Source organism: Mustela erminea, chromosome 7, assembly GCF_009829155.1.
Source record: "Mustela erminea isolate mMusErm1 chromosome 7, mMusErm1.Pri, whole genome shotgun sequence".
Classification (NCBI taxonomy): Eukaryota; Metazoa; Chordata; class Mammalia; order Carnivora; family Mustelidae; genus Mustela; species Mustela erminea.
This window is the reverse complement of record NC_045620.1, coordinates 77767155-77779752: the sequence shown is the minus strand read 5'-3', so window position 1 is coordinate 77779752 and position 12598 is coordinate 77767155. Positions and strand designations below refer to the sequence as shown.

General features: G+C 34.8%; 1 protein-coding gene across 5 annotated transcripts in view; it reads right to left on the bottom strand.

Annotated features, from left to right (window-relative positions):
• The window catches only part of VRK2 (VRK serine/threonine kinase 2), a 119045-nt gene that overhangs the window by 62426 nt on the left and 44021 nt on the right, over nt 1–12598 (bottom strand). For 4 of the 5 annotated variants that reach the window (XM_032352193.1, XM_032352190.1, XM_032352188.1 and 1 more), the window contains exons 3-7: nt 10946–10995; nt 10165–10234; nt 8462–8549; nt 6193–6298; nt 4911–5003 (exon numbers count right to left, since the gene is read on the bottom strand). In XM_032352193.1, the coding sequence (XP_032208084.1) occupies nt 4911–5003; nt 6193–6298; nt 8462–8549; nt 10165–10234; nt 10946–10995 (407 nt within the window). Of the gene's footprint in view, nt 1–4910; nt 5004–6192; nt 6299–7219; nt 7354–8461; nt 8550–10164; nt 10235–10945; nt 10996–12598 lie in introns of those variants that run through there. The other variant, XM_032352191.1, reaches the window with a different exon arrangement.

Sequence of the window (12598 nt, the reverse complement as noted above, 5' to 3'; positions counted from 1 at the left end):
GTCCTTAAAACATAAACTCTCAGGGGCGCCTGGGTGGCTCAGTGGATTAAGCCACTGCCTTCGGCTCAGGTCATGATCTCAGTGTCCTGGGATCGAGCCCCGCATCGGGCTCTTTGCTCAGCGGGAGCCTGCTTCTCTCTCTCTCTCTGCCTGACTCTCCACCTACTTGTGATTTCTCTCTCTGTCAAATAAATAATTAAAAAAAAAAAAACTCTCTTAAAATAAGGCAATCTGATTTAAAAATGGGCACATTTGATTCATCAAAGAAAAGTGGCAAATAAACACATGAAAGATGCTCAGTATCATTAGTTATTATGTAGCTGTTGCAAATTAAGACTAGATATGACAATATATCTACTATAGTGGGTAAAATTTTAAAACTAATGAAACTAAGTGGTGGCAAGATGTGGAGAACTACCCATCACTGGTAGAAATGGGTAACAATAGTACAATCGCTCTGAAAACCTGTTTGGCTGCTTCTTTTAAATTAAACTTATACTTCCTTATGATACCAGAAACCCACTCCTAGTTATGTATCCAGCAGTTCTTAAAACATGTATCTTCACAAAAACCCTTACGTGAATGCTTATGGCCACTTTACTAATATTTGCTCCCCAGCTAGAAACAACATAAATCTTCAACAGGTAAACGGATGAAATGTAGTAGTGCCAATGGAATACTCTATCTTTAAAGAGAAACAAACTACTAATGAACTACAGCATGGGTTAATCTCACAAACATTATGGGAAGTGAAAGAAGCCAGACATGAGGGAATATATCCCATAATTCCATTCACATGACATTCTCTAAAAATGCAAAAACTACTGGGGCGGAGATCATTGCCAGTGGCCGGGGTTTGGAGTGTGATGAGAGAAGGGGACTGAATGCAGGGGCGGAAGGAGAGAAAGTTTGGGGATGACAGGAACACCCTGTATCTTGATTGTAGTGGTGGTTGTACGACACACGTGTCAAAACACATCAAACTGTACAGTGCAAAGGGTGAATTTCACTGTTTGTAAACTATACTTCAATAAACCTCACCTGCAAAAAGTTTGCAGACTTTTAAAGGATTTTAATATACATGGCCAAATTGCCCTTCCATTAACTTAATTTCTTCTCCTACTCCCATTTAATTTACATTCCCCCTGGTGTTCTACAAAAGCCTGCACCCTCTTCAGCCCCAATATCATCAGATTATTATTTTCGGCTTTTCCAATTTGATAAGTTCTTTTAAAATGGTACTTCACTGTTTTATCTGCAACCCTCTTCTTTCCAGTGATGGTAAACTTTTCTCATCCACTTCTGACAGTGGATGTGTTCTGTGTTCTTCTGTGCTCTGTCTGTTCATTCCTTTCAATCATTATTTTAAGAAAATTACCTGGTGTTTTTTCTTACTAATTTTTTGCTTTGTGCTATATTTTGTGTGTGTGTGTGTGTGTGTATATACATATATATATATATACATATATATATATACCCATACATATATATATATATATCTCCCCAAATATTTTTCATAAGCATACTTTCCAGTTTCTTTTTCTTTCATTTTTTCAATTTTTTAATATAGACATTTTAAAATTTGAAATTTCTCAATATTTTCTAAATTTTTTTCTTCTGTACCATTACTCAGAAATTTCTTTCCTCATCTAGGGTTGTTAAATATTCAACTATGATTTATATACTTTTCATAGACTCAAATTTTTTCACTTTTTAACTCTCTCCTATCTGATAGAGTGGCCACTAGCCATTTGGAATTACTTAAATTTAAATTAACTGAAATTAAGCTTTTCCCCAGCATTTTCTTCTGGTATTATGGTTTCAGGTCTTATATTTAAATCTTCAATGGGTTAGAGATTTAATATTTGTGTAGGGTGAAGGTTGAGTCATCTTATTCTTTTGCATGTCTCTGTCCAGTTTTCCCACCATCATTTATTGAACAGACTATTTTTTTCCTCATTGTATATTACTGATGCCTTGTCAAAGATTAGTTGATAGTAAATGTATGGCTTTGTTTCTGAGCTCTCTATTCTGTTCTACTGGTCTGTGTCTGTTTTTATGCCAATAGCATACTGTTTTGATTACTATTGTGTTGTCATATGGTTTCAAATCAGGAAGTGGGATGTCTCCAACTTTGTTCTCAATTGCTTTGGCTATTCAGGGTCTTTTGTGATTCCATATAAATTTGAGAATTGTTTTTTCTATTTCTACGAATTTTGTCTTTGGAATTTTGATAGGGACTGCTTTGCATAGTATGGCTATTTTAATACCATTAATTCTTCCATAAACATGGGTTGTGGCAATGATTATTTTCAACTGACACCAAAAGCACAGGCAACAAAACTAAAAATTAGAATTACATTTAACTAAAAAGATTCTTCCCAGCAGAGGAAACCATCAACAAAATAAAAAGGCAAGCTACCAAACTGTAGAGAATATTTGCAAACCCTAGATCTGATAAGGGGTTAATATCCAAAATATATAAGAACTAGCAAGAAAATAACTTGATTTAAAAATACACAAAGAACCTGCATAGTCACTATTCCAAAGAAGATATACACATGCCCAAAAGGTGTAAGAAAAAGTACTCAAACTTATTATCATCAGGGAAATGAAAATGAAAACCACAATGAGATATCACTCAATACCTGTTAGGATGGCTATTATAAAAAACACAAGAGACAATCAGTGTTGGTGAGGGTGTGAAGAAGAGGGAATCCTCTAAACTCTTGGTGGGAATGGAAATTGGTATAGTCTTAATAGAAAACAATATGGAAGTTCCTCAAAATAGCACTATCATACAATCCAGCAATCCAACTTCTCGGTGTACATTGAAAGGAAAAGAAATCATTATCTTAAAGAGGTATGTGCATTCCCACATTACTGGGGCATTTTTCACAACAGCCCAAATACGTAAATAAACTTCATGGTCACTGGTGGATGAATGAAGCCAGAAAATGTGGTAGATATGTGCAATAATTATTTGGCCATAAAAAGAAATATGCCATTTATGACAGCATGGATGAACGTGGAAGACATTAAACCAGACACAGAAAGACAAAAACTGTTTTATCTCACTTACATGTGGCATGTAAAAAAGTGAAACTTACAGCACCAGAGAGTAGAGAAGTGGTTGCCAGGACTGGGGGAGGTGGGGAGGGGTGGAGAAACGTGGAGATGTTGGCCAAAGGGTACAAACTTTTAGTTAGAAGATGAATAAGTTCTAGGGGTTGAATGTACAGCATGGTGACTAGAGTTAATAATGCTGTGTACCTCAAATTTGCTAAGAATAGAACTTACATGTTCTCACCACAAAACAAAAAAAAAGTAACTATATGAGTGATGAATGTGTTAATTAAATTGATGGTGGTCATCGTGTCACAACGTATTCTATGTTAAATCATCATTTTGTACATGTTGTACAGCCTAAATATATGCAATTTTTATTTGTCAATCATACCTCAATAAAGCTGGTGGGAGCGAAGCAAGGTAAAATAAAATAATTGATTAATAACCAAAATTAAATTAAATTTAAAATTCGGTTTCTCAGTCACACTAGTCACATTTTAAAAGATTCTTTTAGAGCAGTGTTAGATTCAATTTTGGTAAATTTAGAGCAATTTAGGTAAAACTGAGTGGAAAAGTACAGTGAGTTCTCATACATGGCTGCCCCCACCCCTCCAACAGTCTCCCCCACTATCGACATCCCACACCAGAGTACTATGCCTGTTGAAATGGATGAACCTGTATTCATGACACAGCAACACATCCTTATAACCGGAAGTCTATTTAGTTTACATTACAGTTCGCTTTTGGTGTTGAACATTCTATGGACTTTGGCAAGTGTAAAACAATGTACCTACCAGAGCAGTATGACACAGAACACTCTCACTTCCCTAAAAAACCTCTGTGCTCTGCCTACTCATCTCTCCCTCCTCTCTACCCAGTGGCAATCACTGACTGATCTTCTTTGCGTCTCCATAGTTTTGCCTTTTCCAAAATGTTGTAGAGTTGGAATTATACAGATTTTCACTTAGTAATATGCATTTAAGTTTCCTCCATGTCTTTTCATGTCCTGACTGCTCATTTCTTTTTAACATTGAGTAATATCGCATTGTTTGGATGTACCATAGTTTTTTTCTCCATTCACCTATTAAAGGACATCTTCATTGATTCAAGTTTTGGCATCGATGAATAAAGCTGCTATAAACATCTGTGTGTAGATTTTTGTGTGGATGTAAGTTTTCAACTCCTTTGGGTAAATACCAGGCAGTGTAATTGCAGATCATCTGTTATGAATATGTTCAGTTTTTAAAGAAACCGCCAAACTGTCTTCGCAGTGGCCATACCCTTTTGCATTTCCAGCAGCAGTGAATAAGAGATCCTGTTGCTCCACTTGCTCCACATCTTTTTCAGCATTTGGTGGTACACAACCAACGTCTCAATGGCTCAATAACCACACATGGCTGATGGCTACCATACTGCACAGTAACGTACTGAATACTTCCATCCTCAGAAAAAGTTCCACTGGAATGCTGCTCTGCTTCAAAGCTATGTGTTTATACAGTGAAAGAGAAGCTACTGTGACTTTTAATTTGTTTTCTCTGCACAAATCCATCCCATCTCCCACTGGATTTGATGGTTCTTTATTTATAGTTGCTCAGAAGTTCAAATTTCAGCTACTTAACTATATGTCCATTAACAAATTATTTAAACCCCTCTGAGTCTCAGTTTCCCCATCCGAATTACTTCTTAGTTTAGTGAATTAAATGAGATGAACAAGGTAAGATAAATCACAACATGTTATTCCTCATTTGTAAACTCTTCATGTTAGGAGTTTGATTTTTGAATGTCTCCGTATAATACTGTGAGGATTCCTCCTGGAAACAGAAGCTTAATACTGTACTCACCCGATCTGGATTTCTGTAACCTAACAGTAGATTTGCTGCTTTTATATCACCGTGAACATATTCATTTTCATGTATATATTCCAGTACATCCAACTATGAAAAGAAATACATATATATTGGCAACTATTTCAAACTCATGATCAACTTTGAACATTCTGAATATAGAATAACATTTTTTCATATTAACAATAACAAACTGACATAGTCCATAATTAGGTATTTATCCACTTATCACATGTACTGGTCACTAAAAGCTGAATAACATGATCTGCAAATATCAACTGTTTTAATTAAACTTCTGAGAGAAGGAAACCAAGATTCAACAATGCCTGTGCCTACGCCCCGACAGCCTGGTGGCCAAATCACACTGTGCAAAGAGGAGAAACACAACAAAATCAGAGATGCAAAGTAAAATAACCATGAAGTTCCCTCAGCAGTTCCTCACCCAAGCAATGGTTATAAATCGAGTTTTGGAGACCCCAGAACAAAACAGCATGTCCATGAACACACAGAAAGGCACTCTCCCTCTGGACCGTAACAGAAAATACCTTAGCTTCATCTTTGAAGCCCTGGAGCCTTGCATGTTACCTATGCCTAGTGCTCAATAAACATGTGCTGGCTGCCTAAATGGATGAATGGATGAACGGGAAAATTAACGAGTTCTATTTGCCACATCCCGACCTGGCGCAAGCAGTTTCATTCTATTTAAAATGGAAAAAGAAAATGGAGCTTGGGCAAACCAAACACAAACAAGATAAGACAAATATGTGGTATAAACAAAATGTGTGCATGGGTGCTATTAAGATTTCATTGCTTCTTATTTGGCAAAGTATGTATTATTCATTGCCATACTAATTACTGCCACCATCCCAAACTCATAATAAAAACTTTATAGCACGCCCATACCATCACATGTTTAGTATGGAAAATAATATATTTTGCCATAGTTTGCATTGTTATAAATATAACCGACAAAAGAGAGGTTATTCTTATAGCAATGCAAGCTTGTTCTGATATGTTAAACAAAGCTGTGAGGGGAAAAAAAAATCAGACTGTAGAACCAATGCCTAATTGAGTTTGTAGTGCCAAACACAGCACATTCTGTCACTTACAGAGCCCACTGTTATCAATTTCACCAAAATAGCCTCTACTCTAAATAACTGACATTTCTAGGGCAATAATCCTTCATTCTCTGATAATTCCACAAAGGGCAACGATTTGTATATTGTAACAAGTAAATAATCTGAAAATGAGGCATGTGAAATAAGTCATTCATTCTTACCATTCGGATACCTAGCTGCAGGACAGTTGACTTTTTAAAAGTACCATTCTGGTCTGAGATCTTCTGTAAATCTATTCCTAGTCTTTCCATTACCATAAATCTGTAACTATAAGAAGGAGACGTCAAAAAGAGATCTTAAGATAGCAGTGCTTGAAACTGCCTATTTATGAATCTGAAACAAGGAAAAACACCCCCAACCTAACAATGAAGAACACTGCAATCCAAACCATTAAAGAACGAATGTACATTAATAATCTTGCTGTTCTTTTAAGAAAGATACAAGTCAGTATCTACTCTGCAGTTAGTTTCTAGTAGAAGAAAACGCTATGTTGAAACACGCTCACTCGTAGAGCGCGTAAAGAGAATGTTCTTTCTAAATTAAAGAGTCCTCAGTTTGATTCATTTTGATTTCATCATCCTCTCACTATGACCTTGAACAAATTATCTGCCCATACACAGAATATTATTTACATTTGTTTCTTGACCTTATAAATCATATTTTACTTTCTCTACATGCTTATAAACATGACTTTTTAAAATGTACTTCTTTTCAGGGCACCTGGGTGGCTCAGTTGGTTGAATGTCTAGTCTAACTCTTGGTTTGGCTCAGGTTGTGATCTCAGGATCATGAGACTGAGGCTCTGCACTTGGCATGGAGTCTGCTTGAGATTCTCTCCCTCTCTCTTTGCCTCTCCTTCCCACACTCACACACACACACACTCTCTCTCTCTCTCATAAATAAATAAACCTTTTTTTAAAAAATGTACTTCTTTTCTGTTTGGCACCTCTGTCCCTTTCCTTCCTTTCACTTACATGCCCACATCAGTCTGCATTTACCTATGGATAAAAACATGAAGACAGACATAAAGGAATTTTTGTCCTTGTTTTACAAAAATGTGATACTACATACACCTTACTGCATCATACTTTTTTCATTAGTATTTCGCTGAAATCCTCCCAAACCAACTGGTATAGCTCTAACTGGTTTCTTTAATGGGCTGCGTAATATTACATGATATGGACATACCTCGATCCACTCAGCCACTCAGTCTTCTATTAACAGCCCTTTACTTTGTTCCAAGATTATTGATCGTTCATTTTATTTTTATTGACAGCATTTAAAGACCATTTGAACAAAGCACTGACCATTGAGCCTATCTCCTCACCTAGGGAAAAAGATATCACCTCTCTTAAAAGGCTATTAAAAGGGGGAACCTAACAAACTGATTTTTTTTCTTTTTTAAAAATCACTAGTCAATTATTTATATATATGAGGACTAGCCATATGTGGCAATTAAAAAAATACATATTCTACAAATTCTTTGTTGTGCCTGTTCTCAAGAGACAAAGCTTAATTAAATCTCCTCTCGTGTGTGGAGTAGACTTAGTGACTTGCCTCTAGCAAAGAGACTATAGTGGAAATATGTGACACCACTGCAAGATTCAAAATAAGTCAGAGAAAGACAAATACCACCTGATTTCACTCATGTGGAGTTTAAGAAACAAAACAGATGAACACAGGGGAAGCGGCTGGGGAGAGGGGAGCAAACCATAAGAGACTCTTAATGACGAGGACAAATGAGGATTGATGGAGGGAGGTGGGCAGGGGATGGGCTAAACAGGTGATGGGGATTAAGAAGGGTGCCTTTGATGAGCACTGGGTGTTCTATGTAAGTCATGAATCAGTGAACTCTACTCCTGAAACCAATATTGCACTGAATGTTAACTTTTTTTTCCAAATTTTTATTTAAATTCTGAAGATTCAATTTAAAAAAGACTGTGGCTTTATTCTTGGATGCATGCTCCTGTGTGTGTGTGTGTGTTTGTCTCCCACTCTCTTTCAATTATTTGCTCTAGGAGAAGCCAGCTACCATGTCTTTATGACACTGAGGCAGCCTGCTGAGAGACCTGTTGAGAGGCCTGGGGAAGCGAGGCCCGCAAACAATCACATGAGTGTATTTAGAAGCAGATCTCCTTAGACCTGCCAACAGCCACATGAGTGACCTTGAAAACAGATCCGTCCCCAATCAGGTCCTGAGATAATTGCAACCCAAAGGACAGCTGACTGCATCCTCAGAAGTCCTGAGCTGGAACCATCTGGGGAAACCATAACTTCATGGGTAACTTCCATGTTGGCTACCCATGGAAACTAAGATGTTAGTAGTGTTATAAGCTACAATGATTTGGGTAATCTGTTACATAGCAAAGGTATTAGGGCACATAAGACATAGTCATTGAATGAAACTCGATAAAAATAATTCCAGTTTACCTTCTTCCCTTGAATTCAGTAATACCAGATCCATAAAACAGAGGAATTCCTAAATAATCAAGTTGTTTGAGTTCTATCCAGTTTTCGACTATAAAGGCAAATTTAATAGGAAAAAAGATATATATTTTTAGAAATGTTATTTCTTTTTCATAGATCCTAAAACTTAGTTAGCTAACCTAAACAGAAATCAGACCTTTCTAGTAAATATTTTAAGGAATCAAATACATCTATCTAGTGGCTTCAAATTCTATTTATCACTATAATTAACCTAAAAACATATACAGAAATTTTTAATTAAAGCAACTATAACCAAAACAAAAGTAGTCATGGTCATAAAATGCATTAGCATCATATACACAAGTGTTTCTATTTATGAAAAAAATTCCTTCCCTTATATGTTAAATTTTAAAATATAACATATGTTCAAAAAATTAAAATAAAATGAAATAGAACATATGTTAAGTACCAAAGAATCAGTAAAGAGATAGCTTTTTCTTTTCCATTACTTAAAAATTTAAATCTATGGTAGTTGAAAAAATAGAAATTGGGCAGAAAAAAATCATCTCACTATGAAATTATTATACAGAAACTGCTTTAATTAAATTTAGTTTAAAAAAAAATCAAATCCACTGACACCGTCAGGTAGCTTATTTCCCACTTTTCTACCATATATGTTTAATAAGTATGACAGCTCTACAATAAACAATCAAGTTTAATGGATTCTATTTGTCACCCTGACATAGTTAAACAGTTAGTAAAGACTACTGTCATAACATTTAGAAGGTTTTATTAAGGAAAACAAAGTTAATTACTGAGGCTAGTCTTATCATTCTTCTTCCAAAACAATGCAGAAGACCTTGACTATTATCATTTTTATTTATATTAACTGCCTGAGAGCTCTATTTATAAAATGCTACTGCTGTTCTTCAGCTTGCTCACATTCATTTTACATTCAATTCCTCTAACTGGTGGTTTTTACATGTGATTTCCAGCTCCAGTTACTTTCCCAACAATCAAGTTTCTAACACTTTTATGTGTTTTAACTCATTTTAATGTTTAAACATTTCCATATATCTTACACTAATCCATTCTATGGACATCCCTTTTGTTTATATATTTACCACCCATTTTAATATCTTTTCTTTACAATCTTTGACTCCAAATGGTTTCCTACAAATTATTTCATTCTACTATCTTTATACTTAGAGAACTCTCGGTAGCTTAGACCAACAACTTGACACTGCAGATAAAGTAGTGGAAATAATACTGATTTCTGGGGCACCTGGGTGGCTCAGTGGGTTAAAGCCTCTGCCTTCCGCTCAGGTCATGATCCCAGGGTCCTAGGATCAAGCCCCGCATCAGGCTCTCTGCTCAATGGGGAGCCTGCTTCCCTTCCTCTCTCTCTGCCTGCCTCTCTGCCTACTTGTGATGTCTGTCAGTCAAATAAATAAATAAAATTTTAAAAAAATAATAATATTGATATCAAATATGTAACTCACTGTGTATATAATACCAACATTTACAAAGCATCTATCCTACTTTTATGTAACAGTTAATTATATAAATTATAATAAAATTTCTAATTGAAAATAATTTTCCAGAAGTCCAGAAAAAAAAGAAAAAATATTAACATTCACTTTAGCGCATATATATATGATATATATATGCATATGGAAGTAGCTTGCTTTGCTAAATTTACTTACTATGGTCTCTTTTTGCAGCTCTTTGGTAAAATTTAAGTTCTGAAAATAATGGGCCATTTTCTTGATATTCCTATAAAAGAAAAGAATAATTTTATTAGGTAAAAACAATCTTAAGGATAGATTTGGTATTTCAACTATGAAAATATCAGTATATATTTATAGTATATAAATAGTGCTTGAATTATTTATTAGAAACACAGGCATCAAATTTCCACTAAAAAATCTCAGAAAAGCACTAAATAAACTTGGAGAATCTCATGTTTAAATTTAATAAACTGTAATGCTATCTACACAATCTTAGCCATGAAAGTAATCTTTTTATGGAAAAAACTTATTAAAAGCAATGAAAATTGTATACACACATATACACAGATAGTCAGTGTCTACCAACATGGACATCAGGGTAGATATACTACAAACTAGCCTGGGGTTTATTCACACAAGACACCTTTACTAAGCATCTACTATATTTCATCCATTGTACTAGGGGATACAAACAAAAGTAAAACCTCATCCTTGCCTTTAAGGACCTTACCATTTAGAATAAAGAGGAAAGAAAGGGAGAAAGAAAAGGAGAGATAGCTAGATAGGATACAAAAATGATAAATGCCAACACAGAAAAACAAAGTTCTCCAGTCTTTACATTTTAATAATGTGAAAATATACCGTAATACTACATTTGTTGATAAGATCATAAAAGCTAAATCAAAGATACCAGGAATAAAGCAGAAAACAAAAAAGTGAAATATATATATAATATAAATTTAAGAGTAATACTTACCACTTTTATTACATGTCTTGCATCTTTATCTGGTTTATTTGTGGGGAAAGCTGCAGAAAAAAGACACAGGGTGGAGTAGAGAAGTAGTTGTTCCCAGTTACTGAATATCTACTATATCCCAGACACTGTGCTAAGCACTTTACATATCTTCATTTATTACATCCTTCCAAGAACCTCTTCTGGTAGGTATCATTTTCATGTTACACAAGATACTACTAAAGTTCAAGAAATTGAGTAATTTGTTCACTAAGAAGTACAAACTGGGGACTGAAATTCAGTCTGATACCATAGCCCACACTTTGCCATACATCATATTCAAATATTTAAACATGAAAACTGACATATATTAAACATACAAATCCAAATGTAGGGAGAAATATTTTCTAGATACGTAGCATTAACCCCCATATATAATAAATAATAAAATTTTATTAATCAATTTAAATTTTATTAAATTCCATTTTATTAAACTAAAATCTATAATTCAGAAATGAAAACTGATTCATCTTAACTGGAAAGTTCAAAACAATTTCTATGTGGCAAAATTCTAAAAAAAAAAAAATCAAATGAGAATGAGAATAAATCTTTAAAAAATCATTTTCTGAACATGGCAATCAATCATTCCTACATTAAGGAATACATTATCTCCTAAAAAGCATCATTTCAAGTTATCTAACTTCATTTTATTATATGCTATTTGCATTTCTAAAAATTTCTTTATTTTTTCTTTAAATAGGCTTCACGGCTAACATGGGGCTCGAACTCACAACCCAGAGATCAAGAGTCACATGATTTACCAAGCTGTGCCAGCCAGGTGCCCCTTGTATTTTAGATATAGTAATCAAACTTCTGATAATTCCACTGTTCAAATTTTTAGATCAAATCAATCCTTTCATCTATATTATCTAAATTATTAAGAAGTCACAGTTTTCAAATCTTGGTAAGTTGATGCATGTATTTATTTGTACTGTGAAAGTCGACAGTCTTGTCATTCATCCCTTCATTCTCCTTCCATTCATTCCTTCAACTAACCAACAGTTATTTATCATGAGGCCAGAATTTGCAAGGCACTGTGTCAAGGGTTAGTAGGATGTTTAAAGGAGAGTGAAAGGAATGTGGAACTAGTCCTCAATATGATTAAATATCAGCACCTAATAGATGGAGAATAAGATCAATTCTTCAAGTTTATTTTCAGTTAGCTTACCAGACCTGTCCTCTGGTTATGGTTATGGTTATGGTTATCTGGTTACGATTATCCCTAACATTTCCCCCTTTCTCCTAACTCCATCAGCTTTTCTCTTTTTCACATGATAGATATTAAAAAATCACAAATTTACCAAAATATACCAATCCCACTTTACGGTTGTGCCAACTCATGCCAAACATTTTTATGTCTGCCTGCTATCAACCATTTGAAGAAATTATTACCTAAGTCTCAGCTGATATTAGATGTAAACTATGAACCCAGAGCTCTTTCCAAGAAACTAAACTTATTTATATCAAGTAATTTTTACTTTTTCACCTTGATGCATGTAAAGTCATTCCACTGTCACCCATGCAGTAGTCCCAAGGGAACTGCAGAAGGAATGGATGATCTATATCTTAGGCAAGAAAAAACTAAAGAGAGTGTACATAGAAGAAGGGGTCCAGTCC